This window comes from Podarcis vaucheri (assembly GCF_965113315.1).
Source record: "Podarcis vaucheri genome assembly, chromosome: 9".
In the NCBI taxonomy this organism is placed as follows: domain Eukaryota; kingdom Metazoa; phylum Chordata; class Lepidosauria; order Squamata; family Lacertidae; genus Podarcis; species Podarcis vaucheri.
This window is the reverse complement of record NC_138767.1, coordinates 19387490-19410900: the sequence shown is the minus strand read 5'-3', so window position 1 is coordinate 19410900 and position 23411 is coordinate 19387490. Positions and strand designations below refer to the sequence as shown.

Here is a 23411-nt window from a genome sequence, read left to right as displayed (position 1 = left end):
ATCTCGCCAACTGAGTCCAAGCCTGTCTCCTAAACAGCCTTTAAACAAACAAAATCTTCAGGGGGAAACAGTACGAGTTTTGCTACCACAAGACATGGTGATGGCTGCTGATTTAGATAGATTTACAGGGGGAATTAGACATATTGATGGAGGGTGCCTATCAACCTCTACTAGCCATGATAAGTAAATGGAAGCTCCAACTTCAGAGGCAGTGTAGGCAGGGCAGTGTGGAGTTGTTGCCTTCAAACCCTGTAGGTTTCCTGGAAGTAACTGGATGACTGGAACAGGATACTGGACTAGACGAACCCTTGGGTATGAACCAGGAGGATTCTTCTTGTGCTCTTTGATTCTTCAAGCATGGGATAAAACAATGACAAATGTTTTAACCTGCCAGTGGTTACCCTTGCCCAGAGTATAAAAGAAATCAAAGTAAAGGTTAAGAGAAGGAACAGAGCCTGGTGAACCTAGGAAAGTATAAAATGTGAAGGGATAAAGTCCAAAAGAAACAAAACCTTATGAAGAAAAGGAACATTTCAACACTGATTCCCAGCACAGATAACTCACACAAAGCATAGGGGTACAGACTCCTGTGATGAGCAGAATGGAAAGGTCTTCCAGCCCATTCAATGAACACAAGGGGGTGGAAATTAACCACTTGTCTGCAGCTCTCAAACAAGGTTCACTTGGCACTTTGGGCCTCCTCATATGTTGCTATTTATTTTAGGTATGTGTTTTTGAAATTCAAATATGACATCAGAGAACTGGCTCCTTGGAGAGTCCACAGAATAAACCTAGATTTGTTCCTGGCAGGGTAATTTATGAAATAGAGAAATTTTGCTCTAAGTCATGCATAAAGCAACATCCATCTCTCTTCTTTTTAAAAACAAACTTGAAAGGATATAAGAAAAAATCTTGTGTCAGGACAGAGTAGAAATCTAAAGACGTATTCTTATTTAGAGTGCCTATTTAAACACACAGTCTACATTATTATTATTCTTATTATTATTATTATTATTAATTATTATTATTATTACCACAACTACGGCTACTACCACCCACTCTTCATGAGAAGGTCCCAGGGTTGGTTAGAACAACATAAAATACAGCATTAAAATTGTTTAAATCAAACGAACATAGCTGCAGCCTTGCTGCTAAAACTATTTATTTATTTATAAAAGTATCTAAACCCCACCATCTCATAAAATGTCAGGGCAATGTGCAACCATATGTATGCAATAAAAATTAAAACACCATTTAAAAAGTACAAAATAATCATCATGATGGTTTGTGAGGCTTTGTAAAGCTGTTCTTTTATACTGTATTTTTATGTTATGAACTGCTCTGAGATCTACAGATGAAAGGTGATATACAAATTTAATAAAAAAATACTAATGATTCCAGTAATGCTGCCCTTAGATTTTGAACTTCTAGAAAACCTAAGAGGGTACAGTCATACCTTGGAAGTTGAATGGAATCTGTTCCAGAAGTCCGTTGGACTTCCAAAATGTTTGGAAACCAAGACACGGCCCCTGCACTCAATCAGAAGCCAAAGAAGTGTTGTTGGGCGTTCGGGTTCCAAAGAACATTTGCAAACCTGAACACTCACTTCCAAGCATTTGGGAGCCAAAACGTCTGAATACCAAGGCGTTTGGGATACAAGGTACGACTATATTCATTATAAGTTGAACAATGTTTGTTTTCAATCGTGGTTTTTAAAAAATCATTATAGTTATTAATAGCTACTTTCCATCAGATCAGTTAATGCTATTCCCAGCTTACTAGTCTATAAGTCATTTTAGGGGTTCTATAACAGTCATGAAATTAAAAGACGCCTGCTTCTTGGGAGAAAAGCAATGACAAACCTAGACAGCATCTTAAAAAGCAGAGACATCACCTTGCCAACAAAAGTCCGTATAGTTAAAGCTATGGTTTTCCCAGTAGTGATGTATGGAAGTGAGAGCTGGACCATAAAGAAGGCTGATCGCCGAAGAATTGATGCTTTTGAATTATGGTGCTGGAGGAGACTCTTGAGAGTCCCATGGACTGCAAGAAGATCAAACCTATCCATTCTTAAGGAAATCAGCCCTGAGCGCTCACTGGAAGGACAGATCGTGAAGCTGAGGCTCCAATACTTTGGCCACCTCATGAGAAGAGAAGACTCCCTGGAAAACAGCCTGATGTTGGGAAATATTGAGGGTACAAGGAGAAGGGGACGACACAGGATGAGATGGTTGGACAGTGTTCTTGAAGCTACCAGCATGAGTTTGACCAAACTGCAGGAGGCAGTGGAAGACAGAAGTGCCTAGCGTGCTCTGGTCCATGGGGTCATGAAGAGTCGGACATGACTAAAAGACTAAACAACAAAAATATTCATATCCTCCCATCAACTTTATAAACCACAACATGGACACAAGGAGTTGCAATGGTTCACTAGCCTGACAGATGATGCTGGTGATAATTTCTTACTTATATCCTGCCCATCTTACTGGGTTGTCCCTGCCACTCTAGGACAGGAGTTCTTCTGTGCTGCAGACCTGACCCATAAACCATCTAAGTTTTCCTAGTGAATATTCCTGTGGTTGGTTTTTGTTTTGTTTTTTTTTAAAAAAACTTTATCACATAATCACAGTTCTTTATTTAAAATCAGGGAAAGAGAGTAAGCCATTCTTTGTTTTAAAAAAGGGGGAGAACCTGCAAACCCCTCCCAGAAGTTAATGGAAAACAACTTCCATGATCCCTTATCACCTCCTATGCTGCCTTGGACTGATAGAAGTGGGAAACCTGCAACATCTTAAGGACCACAGTGCAGTCACTTATCTTGCTGCTTGGAAGAAGATTTTTAGGAATGCTCTCAAATACAGCATAAAAATCAATCCTGAATGAATGAATGAATACGCTCTGAATAATGTTCATGTCCTTTTTATGTAATGTTTTTCTTTTTACCAAAGTGGACACCACAGCCAGTCTGAGGGATGAGCTCAGTGATGCCACACAACAATTCAATCACTTTGCCACTTCATCACCACCAAGTTCTGAAGACGCCTCCTCAAAATGATCTACAACTCACAAAGGGTGCAGAGCAGAGCCTCCCTATAAAAGTCAACGGAAATGTTGAGCTATGAAGCCAAGTGGCACAAACCTTGTTTCCCTAAGAAATTGCCCAAGTTCCCTCTAAAGCAATCCCCAGCTCAGGAGAAACACCTCTAATTGCTCATCAGTAGGAATGAGAGCAGATGGGATTCTATCCTACCAGCAAAGACAAATGCACATTGTGCAAGAGTCAAAAAGGTGAAGGACCCCTGACCATTAAATCATATAGCACCTTAAAGACTGAAAGAATAAGGCTGTGATCCTGTAAATCCCACTGGACTCAATGGGGCTTCCTTCCAGGTAGCAATGGCTAGAATTGCACTACCGGGGTGCATTCCTGTACCCACTTACCTGGAAAGGAGACCCACTGAACCCAGCTGGACTTACTTCTGAGCAACCACACACAGAGACGCACTGTGCTATTGTGGAACAAGTTTTCCAGGTGCGGCCAAGAGTGTGTGCAGCTTGTTGGAGTCTGCTGCGATCTTAGGAACTTCGCAGAAACCTCGTCCTGGTGGTTAATTGTTGCGTTTCGACGCCAGCTGCTCTGACCGTCTCGTTTTCGAACTGAAGAGAGAAGGGCAGCAAGTCCCTTTAAATAAATATATAATGCATATTTTTTTTTTTAAAAAGACGCAGTGAGAGACACTTTTTCGCAGCGCAGCGCGCCCCTGAGATTGGCTGTTTGGGGCGCTCTTCTTCTGCACACTGAAACTCCTTCGCTCCCGCCCCAGACCCACGAAGAGGCCGGTGGGTGGGGAAAGAAAGTCGTCGCCCACCCCCAGCTCGACATGCATCTCCCTCGGCCCACCTACGTGCCCGTGTCCGAGGAGGAAAACTCCGTTTCTGGATCCCGTAGGAGGAAGAGGGAGCCTCTTCGTCCCGAATGCCCTTTCCCACCTGCCCGCGCGCCTCCCCTGTACCTGCTCGTGCGCCTCTGCCATGCTTCCCGCCGCCGCAGCCCCAACGCAGACGCCGCCGGAGGAGCGAAGCCAACGACACCCGCTTCCCCTCTCACTCTTCCCCCGACTCCATTCCTCAGGGGGCAGGGGGCGGAGACCTCCGTGGCCGGCTTCGCCGCCGCCGCCTCGAGCTGCTCGGCCAGGGAGAAAAGTGCCTCAGGGAGAAGGAAGGCGAAGCTGTTTCGAACAACGTGATTCTCCTCTCGCAGCAGTTGTTGTGTGGGGTCGTTAGTTCCCGCCCGGACAGAGAGGAGGAGGAGATGGAGTCGGGCTGCTGGCGCCTTGGCAACTATTTAACCTCGCCAGCGCGCTGGTCATCATAATAAATGAGAGGCAAAAGCGCGGCCGGGGCTCTCCACACACTTCTCTCCCCCCCCCCTTCCCCCGCGCGCGCCGCTTCGCGCGCCTCCAAACTCCCCGAGGGCCCATCAGGCGGGAAAGCAAATGAGGGCAGAAGCAGCTGCGAGGAGGGAGAGAGGGAGACGCCGCCGCCGCCGCCGCGGAAGGACGTGAGGCGTGGCGCGCTCAGTCTCAAGCACCAGCGCCAGATGCTTCTCTTGTGTCAATGTCACACGACGAGGTGGTTTCAAGAGCTCTAGCCCTTGGGCCGCCTGAGAGCGAAACAGTTTTTTTAAAAAAGGTTCTCGCTTATGAGGAACTCTCCCTGCGAGTTGAAAAGCAGCACACACACACACATACCAGGCAGCGAAGTTATAGTCCAGCCCTGGGCTTGCTATGGCTGGTTCTAGCCGTTTGCTAGGAATTTCATACACGCGCAGGTTAGAGTGTCGGACTAGGAGGACCTGGGAGACCAGGGTTCAAATTCCAAGAAGCTCACTGGTTGACCGTGGGCCACTCACTGTCTCTCTTGCCTTGCCCCGGGTTAGGGGGCGCAAATTACTTGCCTTGCCCCGGGTGCTGACGACTCACGCTACGCCGCTGGGGAGAACCATGAGCTCCTTGAAGAAGGTTGGGATATAAATACAAGAAATAAATACCTAATACAGTGGTACCTCAGGTTACAGATGCTTCAGGTTACAGACTCCACTAACCCAGAAATAGTACCTCGGGTTAAGAACTTTGCTTCAGGATCAGAACAGAAATCGCACAGCGGCAGCAGGAGGCCCCATTAGCTAAAGTGGTACCTCAGGTTAAGAATGGACCTCCAGAACGAATTAAGTTCTTAACCCGAGGTACCACTGTACAGTATATAATAAAACTCATGAGCTATATGTGAACCTGGTGCAAGCTCCTATCACTTATGATAACACCCTGATCATACAGATTGCAGAAATGGTCGGAACACTAATCCTTGTATTTGCCGGAAATATCTAGTTACCAATCTCCTGTTAGCAGGAACAGAAAATGAAAATCTCTTTTAAAGTTACTTTATGGTTCAGGAACTGCAAAGATAAAGATGTGGTCTTCCCAAAATTAAGGCAGTGTCCTCTTCAATTCAAATGTATCTCACAAAACACAATAGTACACTAGAATGAAGACACAATAATTCAAAGGAAGCCCCTTCTTCCATGGAAGTTAGAATCAAGGTATACTTAAATTACAGGTTTTCAATTGTTAGTTAGCTCACAGTTCCAAAGGGGGTGGAGGGCGGAGGAAGCCCCAAAGAGACCTGAGGCACACTGGGTCTCTTTGCTCTTCAGTGATCTCAGGGATCAACCCTACCCTTTGCTGAACCACACAGATGAAAGGAATTGGTGAGAGACTCTGTTGCCTTCCTGATACAGGATTTCAAAATTGTGGGGGAAGCATTATTTGCTCCCCTCATACCTGCAACCTTGCTGTCTAAAGTAACACCAATATTCTCTTGTCTCTATCATTTCTGAGAAATAAACCAATCTTCTTCTCTTTCCTGGTGTGACAAGTTCTTCATTGGGCATAACGGTTAAAGGTGTATTTTTAATGGACAAATGTCCTTACTCCCCACAAAAGATTCCATTCCTCTCAGAAGTGTACATTGGATCTATAAACATGGTGGATACATATGTGGATCTGATGTATACAGGCACTTAGTTGTGTTCTACTCATACAAGGCTGCATATATCTGCAGCGCTGGAAAATACATAAATAAATAGAATCCTACCAGAAAATGGTGGGAGACAGCTGGAAAGTCCTCGTGGCTTGCGAGGAGACCCCAGAGCCCGAAGAGGACATCTTGAGGGCGGAGGAAGACCGGAAGAGACCTGAGGCACACTGGGGCTTTGTTTAAGCTGCTCACCCTCTCCACTTAGCAGCTGATATCTGGGGTAGTGCAGCAGCAGCAGGAGCTGCTGCTGCTGCTGCTGCTGCTTTTCCATGCATCCTCCAGCCTCCAGCTGGTCCCAGAGTTTTAACTCTAGTTATTTTGCTCTGGATTGGAGAGATAGCAGGAGAAAATAGACATTTAGAGGCTTTTTTGAGGGTCCTCACTTTATGCGATTTCACTTATGCACACGGGGCCCCGGGATATATCCCCCACCTAAGTGGGGTGATACCTGTGCCTCGTAACAATACCAAGAGTAAGCCCATTGATTTTATTTAGTGTACTCAGAGTAGCTGCATACAAAACCCCAAGTGTCTCATGATGTAAGGTTTGCAGATATTCTTTTTGCAGATAATGGGAACTGTGGAAAGTGTTTGTTGTTTCACCCCAGTATTTATTCTATTTTCAACATCTTATTTCCTAGCAAGAAAAGTCAGACCCTCGAATCATATTCCTGGGAAAATAACAAGTCCCTAGAGATTTTAAAGTCCAAAGATATTGGCTGAACCGATCAAAACTTGGTCAGAGATATTTTAGGAGAGAATAAATCCATCATTTTGATATCATCATATGTCTCACTTTTTGCCCAAATGTCCTGTAAAGTTTGATGTCATGCTATTTTTAGTTAGGAAAGTTATCCATTAATCTTATCCATTGTCTAAAATAATAGTTGAATCTATACTTATTATGTTCACTTTACATATAGAGGAATGGACTGGGAGCAACACATACCACAATGGCAATATTATCTTCCTAACATTTTTGTGCATATATCAATGGCATAACAGAATGCAGGACTAGGGAGACCTAAATCCAAATGCCCACTCAGCAATGAAGTTAATTGGGTCACCTTTGGCTAGTCGATCGCTCTCTGTCATATCCACACCATACATTTAAAGCACAATTCCCAGTACCCATGACCAACTACAGTTCCCTGAATTCATTGAGGGAAGCATTAGGTTTAGAATGTATGGTGTGGATGGGCTCTATGTACTTAATGTTTATAGACCCAATAATTAACTTCAGAGGTGGTTTTAGGGTAGCTCAACTGGTTTGGCCACACTGGGTGCCGTGCTGCAGGGGGCACCACAACAATGCTGTAGAACAGAGCACAAGAGGTGGTGGTGGTTGTGGGGTTTGCACCAGATTTTAGCATTGCACATGGGCACCACTGACATTTGAGAACCCCAAGTCTGCCACTCTTAACTGTACAACCATTATTTGCACCTATTGTTGTCCCAAAGGTTTCACGCCACTCCCTCAATCTTTGCCAAGATACCAAGGGGTCCCAGGGTCTCACCCCGGGTCACATTTCCATTGAGAAGTAAGATGCAGTGAAGGCTGCCTTTAAGAAATATGGTTTAATTACACATATTTATGCTCGAATTTAGATAAAGGGGCTGCAGATCTTACAGCAATGTCATCTCAAGAGCAGCTTGTTCTTCACAGCAGCTGAAATATACTCAGAGTCCTGCAGAGCAGCTCAGTTTGGAAACACAGCCATCCTAAGCACCATCCCTTTATTCCTGCTTTCCATCCAGATCTAATGTCTGTTTCCCTTCAGTCCCCAACTCCTTGTCCTTCCTGCCAGAATCCCTGCCAAATGCAGCCCCTCCCCTTCAGCCTCAGCCATTCCAAACTTGGTGCAAAAGGCACAATTTTCCTGTGCCATTACTCCCGTAACCTTGCCAATTTCCGCCTTCCAAACTACCCAGCCACTTGCTGGCTGGCGCACAGCCTTAGTTGTGCTGATCACTTCTCTGCTTCTCCTGTTAGGTTAATCACTTCCTCATGGGCCCTCTGTCAGGCAGCTTCCTGGTCCCAGGAAATTGGTCTCACCTATATTTTAGCACTTCGCTAAATCCAGTGTCTAGCATTTATTAAATTTAAGAATCTTCGGAAATCTGCACAACCTGCAAACTTATAACAATATAATAAAAGGCAACTTAGAGTTTCTCTTGCTTGCAGAGCACAACTATAGTACCGAAGGGGAAGCTTTGATGGACACATAATCCCTTTGCCTTTTCTTTGCCATCCCATTTATGAAGATTTCAAGTCAGTGCACTACGTCTGTTTTTTAGTGGCACGAGGCCAACAGGTTACTGAACTGTCTCCGTTCTGCAAAGTTCACACAAAGTTCAATCTAAGGAAGCACTTTAAAAAGTACTAAATATGAAGTCTCTGTATTCAGCTGTGGTGTATGAGGTTGTTGTGAAATGAAGGGTTTTTTTGGTATGCAGTGAACTTTTTTATCCTTATCAGCCATTGGCTTTCACTGGCTGTAGGGTACATTTGTCTTCCTGAGTGTTGTATCTGAATGGTTTTGCATGCTGACTTTTTGGAGAAGGGACATGTGTGCATTTTTGGCTAAAATATGGGCTATTATTTCATGATCCCTTTCTTGTTTATACCTGTATACCTGAAGGAGCGTCTCCATCCCCCTCACTCAGCCAGGACACTGAGGTCCAGCGCCAAGGGCCTTCTGGTGGTTCCCTCACTGCGAGAAGCAAAGTTACAGGGAACCAGGCAGAGGGCATTCTTGGTAGTGGCGCCCGCCCTGTGGAACGTTCAACTCAGTACATAACACCCTCCCATCAGATGTCAAGGAAATAAACCTGACTTTTAGAAGGCAGCCCTGTTTAGGGAAGTTTTTAATGACTGATGTTTTAATGTATTTTAAATCTTTTTTTGGATGGTGCCCAGAGTGGCTGGGGAAACCCAGTCAGATGGGTGGGGTATAAACAAATTGTTGTTGTTGTTGTTGTTGTTGTTGTTTTATGTATTTTGTGATTAACTGAATTTTCATATACTGTTTCATATCATTTGCTTCTTGTTGCTGTATTTGTTGCTTTGGATTTCCTTTTGGATGTAAAGAAAAGGGGGCTACAGATAAAATAAAGGTGAATGATGAGTGATATAGGGCTAAAGTTTAAATAAAAACCAGGTATGGGGACCCAGATGTTGGTAGACTCCAATTCCTCTCAGTCCTGGACAGACTGGACAATGGTTAGGGAAGATGGGAGTTGGAGTCCAAAAATACCTGGAGGAACACAGGCGCTTCACCCCTGACACAAATGAACAAGTCTTTCTATTGATAACACTCACCTTCACAATCAATTTACTGTTGCAATCTAAGCACACAATTCATGCCTACTCAGAAATCAGCCCCATTGAATTCAATAGGAAATGAATAGATTAAATTTACTTTCTGCTTAAATTTAGTGTAGGGTGTTATGTCATAATTCATCAAAAACAAGTGGGACTTTTTATGCAAGTTGATAACAAGTTTGAAGCCTTCCAGTTAAGATTAATTTGGAAACTCTCTCTCTCTCTCTCTCTCTCTCTCTCTCTCTCTGTGTGTGTGTGTGTGTGTACTTACGCACACATATATTGCTTCTTAAGTACTTTGTAATGGCACAAGTACTTACAACATTAGGAGCACAACCCTATACATGTCTGCTCAATTCTTTACTCGCCTACCTGGAAGGAATCTCAAGTGAATTCAGCAGAACTTACTTCTGAGTAGACAAATTGTACTGTAAGAAAGAATAGCATATATTATTACTGTTCACCTTGTTTGTCACCATTCATGAGCTATTGAAGGCTATTTCCAATCAACTGTTTGACTTGACAGCTTATTCTTTCCATTAAATTTCCCCTTTTGCAGCCAGCTGTGCCTTGGCATGTTCCTCAGGCTTCAGGCATTACTTCACATCTGTCTCCTTGATCCCCATGATCCACATTTTTGCTTTCAGAGCCATTCATCATTATTTTTCATTGTTTGTTCAAAGCTACTGCAAGTTGGAAAAGTACATGTTTTGAATGAACCATTTCTAGATCAAGATTTTTCCTCATCTGCTTAGCATCATTCCAGGAAGATTTTTCTGAAATTTAAATTTACAAACAGTGCTGTGATGTGCTGAATAAAATACCACTGAAGCTTTGTGGCAAGGTGGGCCTGGCCCTACCATTGGGCAGAGTGAGGCAGCTGCCTTAGACAGAAGGTGGTGTGTACTTCCTGCCCTATGTCCCCTAAGAAAACCTGCTGCACTCAGGTGTACTGGAGAACATTTATTGATTGCCAGTGCTTTATGACCAGCCTGGTCAGCATATGGACATGCAATGGAGAGAGGCTCCATTTTGTCTTTCACCTCAGGCAGCCAAATGTCTTGGGCTGGCCCTGCGAAGGAGGGTATTTGAAGCAATAATGTGGTAAAAAGTTGCCTTTATTATAATTATTATATGAAAAAATATTTTTAAAAAATAAGTGTTATCATTTGCAAGATGATTTAGACCTTTTAGATATAGCAAAATGGGAAATTAATTGATCAAGTATCAACAAACAGAATGAGGCACTGAAGTATAACATCAAAGCTACCAACGTGAAGGCAGATTTCAAGATAACATTAAGGAAATCATATCCCATTTGTTTACCCACAGATTTTTCCTTTGGGGGGGATGAAATTCATTGTTAGTTAAACTCATTAATGTCAATGTACTCTACTATAAGTATGAGTAATTTTGGGTATCACCAATATTCTTGTCCAGTGGTAATGTTTTGTCCAACCAGTGATGTTCTGAAGCAGGGCTGAGGAAACTTGTTCTGCAGAAGTTGGGGGACAACAAATCCCCTAATCCCTTACCACTAACTTACATTGCCTAGGACTGATGCCAATTGAAGTCCAACACCATCTGGAGGGCCACAGGTTCCCACCCCAGCTGAAGGGAAGGAAATGGCATCTCAAAGCAAGCTGAAAGGTGGAGTGCATCTAGTATGCATTTTTACCAAATGACTCACACACCCCTAACTTTTTGTCTTCCACCTGGCATGCCAGAGGCATTTTCACAGCTGAAGGATGTTATTACAGGTCAAGGAGGGTGTGGAGCAGGACCAGTGGGAGTGTGGCCTGAGGAGAGTCTTGTGGGCAAGACAGAGAGTCCTGGAGGGTCCCTATCCCTAATGGATTGAGAGTTCTTGTTAGAGGTATAGGTCGGTTGCTCGAGAGCAGTCAGGCAATATGCTGCAATAGTCTGTTTTAAAGCTTTCTTATCAGTGATAAAAACCTTTGGAAAGCGGAACGCCTCTATCCTGTGTCTTGCTCATTCACTGGCAGAATCTGAGAGTGGGCAGTCCTTAAACCTTCCCCAGCAGAGTAGTTTCTTGACGCCCATCTGCGCCTCCCCTCTCTGCGCAGAAGCCTACTGTGCAAGGAAGGCATGGGTAACGGGGGACCTCTCTCCTCCCCGCTTTGCTCAGGCAAGGTGTCCTGGCACTGCCTCACCACCTCTGAGCCCTGCATCTCCTCTCCACTAGAGGCGTGGCTACCTTCCTCCGCTGAGGAAGTGCTGCTTCCCACGATCTTTGGGGGCTCTCTGTAATCCATTTGGCTTTCCCCCTCTCGCCCCTGAGCCGATGGCAGTTCCCTGACAGTTCTGGATTCAGAATGTTGTATGCCCCGCTCTCTCACTGCCACATGCTTCAACACGTGATGAAAAAATGTGTATATTAATAAAATCCAACTCCAGAATTTTTAGAGTTGTAAAAAATGTGCATAGGTAACACTCTTGTTCACATAATGAACAACATCCCTTCAACTTTTATTTTCATTCTGGAAAAGAAAGTTCAGTGAATCAGGAAGGAGTCTCCATTTCTATAGCACCTCTCACCCCTGAAGACCTCCAAAGTACTTAGCAAATTTAGCAAGGAATATTATTTCATCAGCTACAGAAAGCTGTCCTCACTGGGGTGCATTTTGGCAGTTGGGAGACTACTCTGTCCAATGAAGACAACAGAGTAACTGTCTGAAGGCTTAGTAAAGTTACCACCAGTGGAATTTGTTCAGAATAGTGGGTTATCACTCCTCATCTTGCAATAAGCACTGCAGGATTTCTAAGCATCCATCAGAATATGGTCCTGCTGCTAAATCTACTACTGTAGCTCCTGTCTCTATACTGTTAGAAGGTTTTATGCCTTTGCTTTCAATTTTATATATTGGATAGAGGTCACAGACTTTATATTGAAGACTCCTGAAATGACCAGGTGTCTGTGTTGGTTGTTGGTTGGCACCTGTCTGTCTACGGAATAGGATTCCTTCGGGGGTTAAGCAAACCATTGGAGAGTTAAAGCACCTGCTGTGGCTGTAGAAGTAGTGCAGATAAAGGAGTCCAGTTTCACTGGTGCAGATGCACTATGACATTTCTCTCTGCACTCCTTCCAGCTGTCATTCCTGCTCTGGATACACAACCTGATTGTCTCCCTCCAGGCACTGCAATCATCTGGTGTAGTTCTGGTGCAGTGCTTTAAATCATGAAAACGCCAAGGTGTTGGTCCAATAGAAACAACGGGTTAATATAGCTATGTAGTCTAAGAAGTGATTTATTTTTCTTTTTGTTTCAAGCAACTGTTTCTTTTATAGTTATCTAATTGATAGTGCCCTCTGTGTTTGTTATAGATGTGTGTTTGCCAAGATGCATTCATATATATTTTGCAAATAGTAGCATGTCCAGGTGCAAATGAAGTGCTTGCATATCAATATTTTTCAAGTGGTGCCACAATTTCCTGGTCCAGCGGTTTAGCAGCAGGACAAAGAACTGCAAAAAATTACTTCTCATATCCAGCTGGAGTGACTGCAATGAGCATTAACTGATTAGAGCAGCAGCAGTTATTCTATCTAGTCGATAGGCTGATGTGCAGGGTGCTTGTCTTAATGTATGACTTATTAGTGTGAGCAGTATTGTACTAATGCCCAGAACGGCAATCAAATCAACATGGGGTGCTGCCTTTCATCTCACAGTGGGACAAAAACCATTGGGCTCTAGTAAACGTGACCTCAGAGGACAACTTTGGTGAAAGAGGCAAAGATCCAGCAGGCTTTCCTTATGTCTTTAAATTCTTAACTATTTGCTATAGTTTCATCTGAAATACTGCATATGAATATTTCTCAAGCAATTATTCCTTTTATAGTTATCTAAGATAGTGCCCCAGTGTTTGTTATAGATATGTGTTTGCCAAGATGCATTCGTATACATTTTGCAGATAGGAGCAGATCCAGCTGCAAATGAAGTGGTTGCATATGGATGTTTTTCAAGAGGTGCCACATTTTCTTGGTCCAACAGCTTAGCAGCAGGGCAAAGATCTGTGACAAATTACTTCTCTCATACGCAGCTTGAGCGATTGCAATGGTCACTCCATTTCAAATGCACCTACCTTTTCAAGGGACCTCATCTGCATTCCAGCTGCACACCTGGAAAGAATGAAACCATCCTATAGAAGGCATGTCCTATCTGTGCTGGCAAAACAGCAGTTTCCCACCCAGCTCCTCAAAGAGCCACAGCTTCTGAGTTATGTTAACAATTTGAAGTTAGTAGGTGCCACAAAAAAGCACATAAATTATACCCCTCCCCATTATATCACCAAAAAGTAAAAAGCATTTGCAATCATTACTTTTCCCCTAGTCTTATATTGTGCAGAGTCCCTACCATATAAAAGTAATCCAATGCTTCAGTGTAATGTGCATCATGTGCAGGGCTGTGGTCGTGTTATGTTTTCCAAGTTGATGCCAAGGTAACAAGTACGAGGAAGGTGGAATAAATCATTCACTTGATTGTCAGGACCAAGAATACATGGCTGAGTGGGCATAGCTAGAGGTATGACATCACAGCTCCTGATTTCTGGCAATTTGTAGAAGCATGGATTTATGTCAGAAGAGTCCTACAAGTAGACTTAACAATGCACCAAGCTTCCGCTGGTTGATTTTAAAAGCAAAACACTTTCCATAGTAAACTCTCATAATCGCCATCATCTCTTTGCAGAAGGTGATTAAAATGTCTTAGCGATGATGCAGATCTGATTGGAACGATCCTTAAAAATTACCTCCTTGTCCAAAACCCATCAACCAAACAGACACTCATTGATTTTGTTTTAGCCCTAGAGGCTAATCAGATGAATGTTAATCACATAGTTCTACCCCATTGAGTTTCCAGTTGTGTTCTAGATATATTTGAATCTGCTTTTTTAAAAGGGTTGTCGGGTTTAAATTTTTATCAAGCCTCACAGAAGGCAAATGAATAACACTGCATAAATACAAGCAGGAAGTATAGCATTAAAAAAAATGGAGATCAGCTTGACCTACAGTTTCTGATGATCACATGACAGAACATGTTATTTTAGCAGTGGATAAGACACTGATACTAAATGAGAGGCAGATGCATTGCCCAATTAATAGATTGGATCCAGACTTGGCTATGCTTAGAGTACACCTTTTGAAGTGAGTGGGAGTTAAGTGCGCCATTATGTTCCATTGATTTCAATGGGGGTATGCTAAGCATGACTTGTGTTGGAATCCTAAACCCACTTAATTTGGAGCAAGCCCCACTGAATTCGATAGGATTCAATATTCCAGCCCCCCACATCACACTGACTTCACTGTGCATTGCAGGGATCTTAGCAGCCCAGCTTCTGTTCGTTCAGCAGCGACACCAAAAGCAACAAACCCTGTAGGCTAAATTCCAACTGTTCACTATAAACACTTAGCACCAGTATAATGCGGGGAAGATTTTATCTCTTCCTTTTTTCCTTGCTCAAAACAAATGGTTCTTAAAATTCTGTGGTGATGTTTTTCCTTTTTTTGGCACTTATTGGACAGGGACATCGACAGAGTGCTATCAGTTTAGCACTCCAGCAGCAAACCAGAGGCTCCGAACAAGTCCCCTGAAGCAAAATGGTACAGTTTTGCTTATTTCTAAAATGAAAGCCAATATGCCAGCTGAGAAGCTGATATAAAATACCTGACGGAGCCCCCTTATTGGAGAAGCCTGCCCAGAACGTAAAGGGGACAGGCACCATAAGGCTTAGCATCCCTGAGTTTATATACTGTGAGATTTATTTTTATTTTTTTAATAAATATTTATTAAGATTTTACAAATTATAACAAACATAACAATACACACACACACAAATGGAAATAACATAAAAAAGAACAAGTATAATTTCAATACCTTATTTTCTTAAAACTTATTTCACCGACCTCCTCATACCTCCCCTTTCTGAGTTCCCATTTCAAAAATTTAGTTCAGCAAATCCTCACCCTTGATTTTATCTAATTATCATCCTTACTTTCCTTTCACTTAATCTTTACAGCTGTACTCCATTTAGTTTTAGAAACAACATTATTCTATGATTCATAAATTTTACAATGTTTCTTAAGGTAGTTCTTAAATTTATTCCAATCTTCTTCCGCCGTCTCTTTTCCCCGGTCTCAGATTCTGGCAGTCATTTCTGCTAGTCCCATATAGTCTATCACCTTCATCTGCCATTCTTCCAAGGTGGGTAGATCCTGTGTCTTCCAATACTTTGCGATGAGTATTCTTGCCGCTGTTGTAGCATACATAAAAAAAGTTCTGTCTTTCTTTTGCACCGACTGGCCGACAATGCCCAGGAGAAAGGCCTCTGGTTTCTTAGGGAAGGTATATTTAAATACCTTTTTCATTTCATTATATATCATTTCCCAGAAAGCCTTAATCCTAGGGCACGTCCACCAAAAGTGAAAAAAGGTACCTTCAATTTCTTTACATTTCCAATATATACTGTGAGATTTAGAAGCACTAGAAACAATCTTACTGAAGAAAAATCTACCCATCGAAAGCCACTGAACAAGTAACTTCAGTTTTGCTTTAGAAAATAACATCAACTGACTATCAGGACTAGATATCAGCAAGCAACTAAGTGAATTGTGTTCCTGTTCCAACACTGTATTCATTTGCTGGTCCAATGTGCATGCGGCATGACATGACACAACATGCATGAGCAAGAAAGAGCCATAATCTGCCTCAAGGTCATGCAGACTCCCTCTACCTTCTTCTCCTCCCACAGGGCCAGCCAGGATCCTTAAGCTTGTTCTTGTCTTTAAATTAAAGGTAAAGGTAAAGGGACCCCTGACCATTAGGGCCAGTCATGGCCGACTCTGGGGTTGCGGCGCTCATCTCGCTTTATTGGCCGAGGGAGCCGGCGTACAGCTTCCAGGTCATGTGGCCAGCATGACTAAGCCGCTTCTGGCAAACCAGAGCAGCACACGGAAACTGTTGGGATACTGCCAGGGAGACAAAGGCCATCATGCCTCCACGCCGTCTCCGGACGATCCATCAATCTCCCGTAGAAACGCAGTATCCGTCAATTAGCGACACAAGCCTCAGAAATAGCTTTCCACATTCCAAGGACTGTGCACGCCCTTTGCAGAGTTCGCACAACGAAAGATGCACTCAGGAGAGCATTATTTACAACTTTATTCAGTGTTGGTCAGAACAAAGAAAACATGACTGCCTGCTTTGATGTCCAGGCACAGAGAGAGAAACAAAAGCTATATACAAAAGAGAAACTTCCTGTGAGCCGGAAGTACGCAGACTCTGTAACTCACAAAGCCTGCTCCCTTTTAAGGTGGAACGGAAATATCCTAACATAAACACCGTTTACCTTCGCGCTGGAGCGGTACCTATTTATCTACTTGCACTTTGACGTGTTTTCGAACTGCTAGGTTGGCAGGAGATGGGACCAAACAACAGGAGCCCACCCTGTTGTGGGGATTCGAACCGCCAACCTTCTGATCGGCAAGTCCTACGCTCTGTGGTTTAACCCACAGCGCCACCCACGTCCCTTGTCTTTAAATTATCTCACTCCTAATAAAGTAATTCTAGCTATAAAGGCCACAGCATTAGAGGTGAAACCCCCCACCCCATTTTTAAAAGCAGCAGTTCTGTCAGGAGCATAGGAGGTTCCTCTATTATACTGAATCAGACCATCGGTCTACTAACTCAGTATTGTCAACACTGATTGGCAGCATTTCTCCATGGTTTCCAGGGTTCCAATTTTACCTGGAGATGCTGAGGACTGAAGCTGGAACTTTTGGCATGCAAAAGAGAGTATCTTAGTGCTTTGTTCCTTGTTTTATTTATTTATATGTTATTTGGTTTACAGTAAAAGCCCAGCTCCCCCCTCAGGCGACAGTATGCAGCACACAACAATGCCAAGGTAAGTATTGTTCATTACATGGGTTAAGCAATTTAAGTACAAAGACATTGCTGAATACAAAAAAATCATACAATGCCAGATAGCCCAGAATGCCGGTGGCACAAGTTGGCCCTCCTCTTCCTTATTTGTAAAGGTTATGAAATGTCTTTTGTTCATTGTGAAATATAAAGAAAAGAGGCCCCACGACTTTGCCACCTGAATTCCTGTAACATAAAATCAGTGGCCTGTTGTCTGCAGAGAACTCATGGAAGTTTTCTGAGTTAGCCTTATGTTATTGCACAATTGGCTCCTGTACATGCTGTGTAAATACTCACACATGGAGAGTTCAATAAACTAATCAATAAAGCTCAGAACTAAGTATTCTCTTAGGCCACCATGCTGCTCAAGAATGCTGTTAACCATGGCAATAGCATAGTTATGACAAGGATCTAGTATACTCCCAGACAGCTTTACTATCTGAAGTGTGAGCAGGGATGCCAACTTGAATCAAATATTTTTTTGGGGGGGCAGGGAAGCCCCACCCCACATAATCAGAAGATGCGGCATATGCACACCATTTGAATGGCAATGCCCATCAACTTTGGGGGCACCCAGCTCCCTCAAATATTTTATGGGGGTGTGTGCAAAGGACCAAAGCCTATAAGGCGGAGTATTAATTTCTATGATAGAATTGGCCTAACATTTATTATCATCACCATCATTTTGTCTAATCCTCTAAGGCCGTGTTAGGGAGGACTAATGACCTCCTTTTGGTGGAGATATGCTGGGCACTAAAATAGATAGTACTTCTGTCCCATTCTGCAGAACCCTAAATAGGAAGTTAGTGGTTTAAGATACAGCTGCTTCCAACACAAGCAGAACTTTTGTAAAGCCAAAGAACAGATTTACAGAGGATGAATTCGTTATTCCCGGTGCAGACAGATAGTTTATAAAGATGTTCTTTTAACCAAATAAAGTAGGCCAAAGTTCCATCTCATTGAGGGTGATGCTCAACAACGACTGAAGTAACACACACACACACACACACACACACACCACACCACACCATCAACATTTACCATGGGATTTATTCAGATCAAATTATACATCTTCCTGCTGTGATATGAATAACATCGCCATTTAAATTGTTATTATAAAATGCGGCACTATTAACCTTCGTAATTGCTCCTGCCTGAGATGTACAACTCACAAAACAAACTTGTGGTTAAGTATGAAACTTATGAAATCTTTGGCTGAAATTATTTCCAAATACAGTGTAAGAATGGGCAGCCTCCATGCTGATTCTAACTTAAATGGTTTATACACAGGATTCCTTACAACTCACTGGCAGGACCCATTATCCAGGACTGCAGCAGGGCTTTTCCTAGGATGAAATGAGCAGGAGATGGAGGCAAGCCTGCAGGCTGGGATGTCCTTAAGGGGCAGTGCACAGTTACTTCACAATGCCTGGATACTTGAGTTCCCACCAAAAATAAATCATAATAAAGTTTTAAATTGGACACTTATTTCAGTGAGACTTAATATGCAGTTAATTTTCCCTGGGCTATGTTCAGTATGTCCAGCACTGAACAGTTAGTTAAAGCAAGCAGCCACCTAATAGGAGCTGTCATTTTGAAAATTACAGCTTTTTAGTGTAACACAGGGATCAATCCAGGAACCAGGCTGCACTCTGAATACCAACAACCAGCCAGGCACAGCTTTGGAAAGGCTTAATGAATGCTGCAATAGCAAGATAGACCAAAAAGCAAGCTAATGAATTCATCTACAGTGAGAGAAAAAGAAGGGGACTGCCAACATTTCACTGAGCAATAAACCAAGTCTCTTTCATATAAAGCCAGTTTTCTGGCTTATTTAGTTGCCAAACGAGTTCTTACATCCAATCATGTGTTACGTTCCATCAACGTTTTCTAAAACTCAAAAGCACTGTTAAGAGGTTTCAGGCAAAAGTGGATCAATGGGAGTGAAGACAATGGCAAGACAGTGGTTCTGGGGACAGCCAAATGATGCCATCCAGACATTGTTGAACTCTAGCTACCATGGCCAATGGTCAATGAGCTGGTGCCCATCAATGTGCTGGCATGATATTGGCTATCTAGAGATGGGGAAGACATCCAAACCAGTTCACAGTTAAAGGTGAACTAGGTTTAATTTTCAATTCTTGAAACAATGCACAAACCAAAGCATAGCCGTCCTTCCTCTTCATCCTGGAGAAGAGTGACTAGTGGGGTGCCACAGGGTTCTGTCTTGGGCCCGGTCTTATTCAACATCTTTATCAATGACTTGGATGATGGACTCAAGGGCACCCTGATCAAATTTGCAGATGACACCAAACTGAGAGGGGTGGCCCCAGAGGACAGGATCACACTTCAAAACGACCTTGACAGATTAGAGAACTGGGCCAAAACAAACAAGATGAATTTTAACAGGGAGAAATGTAAAGTATTTCACTTGGGCAAAAAAAATGAGAGGCACAAATACAAGATGGGTGACACCTGGCTTGAGAGCAGTACATGTGAAAAGGATCTGGGAGTCTTGGTTGACCACAAACTTGACATGAGCCAACAGTGTGACGCGGCAGCTAAAAAAGCCAATGCAATTCTGGGCTGCATCAATAGGAGTATAGCATCTAGATCAAGGGAAGTAATAGTGCCACTGTATTCTGCTCTGGTCAGACCTCACCTGGAGTACTGTGTCCAGTTCTGGGCACCACAGTCCAAGAAGGACACTGACAAACTGGAACGTGTCCAGAGGAGGGCAACCAAAATGGTCAAAGGCCTGGAAACGATGCCTTATGAAGAACGGCTAAGGGAGCTGGGCATGTTTAGCCTGGAGAAGAGGAGGTTAAGGGGTGATATGATAGCCATGTTCAAATATATAAAAGGATGTCACATAGAGGAGGGAGAAAGGTTGTTTTCTGCTGCTCCAGAGAAGCGGACATGGAGCAATGGATCCAAACTACAAGAAAGAAGATTCCACCTAAACATTAGGAAGAACTTCCTGACAGTAAGAGCTGTTCGACAGTGGAATTTGCTGCCAAGGAGTGTGGTGGAGTCTCCTACTTTGGAGGTCTTTAAGCAGAGGCTTGACAACCATATGTCAGGAGTGCTCTGATGGTGTTTCCTGCTTGGCAGGGGGTTGGACTCGATGGCCCTTGTGGTCTCTTCCAACTCTAGGATTCTATGATTCAAAATTTGCACTTATCTGAATTTTGCAAGTTGCAATAGCAAATTTTGCAATTACCTGAATTTTGCAAATTGCAATAGCAAATTTTGCAATTATCTGAATTTTGCAAGTTGTCGGCATCCATCTGCATCAAGAGACAATGGAGTGATCTTCCAGTGGTGAAGTCAAACTGCTGTGTTAGCAGCACTGAAGTGACCACCCCATGACACTGAAAGACACCGCATGGTGGGGGTCCACAGGAGAGGCAAGGGCTGGGCTGACCTTTGTGAGAAGGGACAAAGCAACTTGCAGAGGCAATTGGGGTGGGGGTGGCAGGCTGGGAAATGAGCCACAATCCCAGCTAAGGTGGAAGCTGGGATTGCCAGAGGTAATTTGGCAGCACCCTGTGACAGAAATATTATTGGGACTGCCAAGATAACAACTGAAGTCTAGCAGGAATCATTAGAGAATCAAAAGACAAAGGCTTCTTCTGTAGCATAGTGAAGTTTCATTCTTCAAAATATTTTTAATTTTAAGCACTGGCTTTCATTTTATTTTGAACCATTTGCTTCTTTACCACCAGCCTCTGACGTCAGGGAGAATCAGTGTTTCAACGTTTGCAGCTAAAGTTCAACACTCACAGCTGAGCTTCTGGCCTTGTAGCTGCTCAAGTTGATCAGCCAGCAAAATACTGTTCAATTCCTTTCTGAGGCTATGAATTGTTGAAGCAATATTGGTCGCAAAAGGGCATACTGAGGTCAGATTAGATATCCTGTAGGGTATATATCAAGAGGGATGGTGAATCAGCAGCCACAATGGTGGAAAACCAAAACACAAATATAGAATCTGGGCAGAAGATAAGAAGCATTTTGCTTATGCCTACCTGAGCAAAGAAATGCACATGGAAAGAATTCTCAGAAGATTAGAGATCCCTTGAGATCACTCAAAAAATGTCAAGGCAGAACTGCTCTTGGAAGATTGCAGTGGCTACTTCAGCTCCTATTTTTTACTGTAATACTTAGATAAGGCATATACATAAGTGCCTTTGAAGGGTTAATAATGATAATGACCCAAAGCTATCTGCAAACACAATATAAGCATTAAAACCAATTAGAACAAACACAACCTTAAAACCACATTTCTCCAAACAAAAGACAGGTCTTGCAGATCCTGCTCCACTGATAGAGGAATCCCTTCAAATCAATGGCCAAAAGCACAAATAAAAAAGAAAGTATTTGCCTGGTGCCTAAAAACAGCAAAAGCTGGCACCAGGTGAGCTTCTCCGAGATGAGTACTCCACAAGCAGGGAGCCATCACTGAAAAGGCCCATTCTTGTACTACTACCCTCCAGACTTCCTATGGAATAGGCATACAAAGAGAGGTCCCAGATGACTATCAGAGGTTCTGGGTTGGTTCAAGTGAGATAAACATAATATGAGTCCTGCTACAACTAGTCCAGCATCTTGTTTCCCAGACAGGTGCTCCTGGGAAGCCTGTAAGCAGGGAAATAGACATAACTTTGGCTGAAGTATGCAGAAATGGCTGCACAGCTTATGTGGTAAGCGGATCAGCACTTTGACACAGTTAGAAGTGCTATTATGTCCTTTTCCCATCTAATGCTCCACAATTGTTAGATTAGAGATCCAGGTACTGAGACAATAATCTCACTCTCAGGCGTTAGGCATTTCATCCTCTGGAACTGTGCAGGGGGAGGAAAGGGCTTCTGTGTTAGTATTCCCAACAAATAGATTTTTATTTATAAATGTGTATAAAGGAGTGTAAGGGTTGCATTTTGGGAAGTGGGACAGGAAAGAACACATATTTTTGGCCTATTCTATCATATTACTTTTTGCCCATTAGATATAATGAAATGAGAACCAGGATGTGTGGGGAGGAAGGTGGTCAAAGGATGCTTTTATGCCTCCCTCTGACTGTTTATTCATTACTGAAGAGGGATTAGGCTTTCTAAGAGCAGGGACAAGGATCATAAGACGAGCCAATATGGGTCAAACCAAAGACCCTTCCAGTCAAACATTCTGTTCTCACAATAGCCTTCCAGATATTGTTAGAGAAGAAAATGCTAAGGGGTAGACCTGACACAAATCCAGAGTACCTCCTTCTGGCTATTCCTGGTTTGACTTCACCCCTGGAGGTGTACTCCATTGTCTTTCAAGATAGACAGATGCCAACAACAACAATACTATCAATGTTTCATTACTGATAAATAATAGAGATTATATTACATCAACATTATACTGACATCAACAGTAAATAATATGAGAAATAAAGCTGTTTGTTAGTAAAGTTGTAAGACAAAAATAATGAAGTTAGAGAGTATTCTATGTTAAAATGAACTACTGTAGTTTAGTGACAAATCTTTCTAAAATCCCAAGTTGTATCAGAATGCAATCAAATTAAAGTGAATAACTTATTTGCTTCTAGGCTGCAAGCAGCCCATTGCATTGATCTTAATTAGATCAGACACAGTTTCTCACAAACCTATTGGATTTGTCTAATTTCATGGTTGGTTGTAAAATCAATCTGTTGTGTTCTCTTAACAAAAAAAAGTTACTTAAAACGTATTTGGTTTGAAAAGTTAAAAAGAAAACAGCCAAGGCCTTTGCTGCTGTTGACTGGCTTTGAATTTTGCACTATTGAATGAGTTCCTTGGAGGGATGATTCTGTCTCTCCTACTACCTGAGCTGCCATAATAGGCATTCCTCGCCCTGGAAGGTCTTTGAGGAATCCCCCTTCTGACTGGTGCCCTGTTCACTCATTCAACAACAGTATTCAATTTATGCATGTAGAAGGGGAGGTAACAGCATTGCAGCAGCAAGCTCCTCCTCTCCCTCAGCACATGTGTGTTCATTAAACATCTGAAACCACTTCCATTTACAGCTGTATGTGCAGAAGC

The 23411-nt window shown here is 42.9% G+C and overlaps 1 protein-coding gene across 4 annotated transcripts in view; it reads right to left on the bottom strand.

Moving 5' to 3' along the window:
* Positions 1-4495, bottom strand: part of LOC309540995 (melanopsin) — a 45217-nt gene extending 40722 nt beyond the window's left edge. For 2 of the 4 annotated variants that reach the window (XM_082238377.1, XM_082238380.1), the window contains exon 1: positions 4014-4495. In XM_082238377.1, coding sequence (XP_082094503.1) covers positions 4014-4034 — 21 coding nt within the window. In that variant the 5' untranslated portion in view covers positions 4035-4495. Of the gene's footprint in view, positions 1-3477; positions 3683-4013 lie in introns of all 4 variants that reach the window. The other 2 variants (XM_082238378.1, XM_082238379.1) reach the window with 2 other exon arrangements.
* Positions 4496-23411: the final 18916 nt, after the last annotated feature.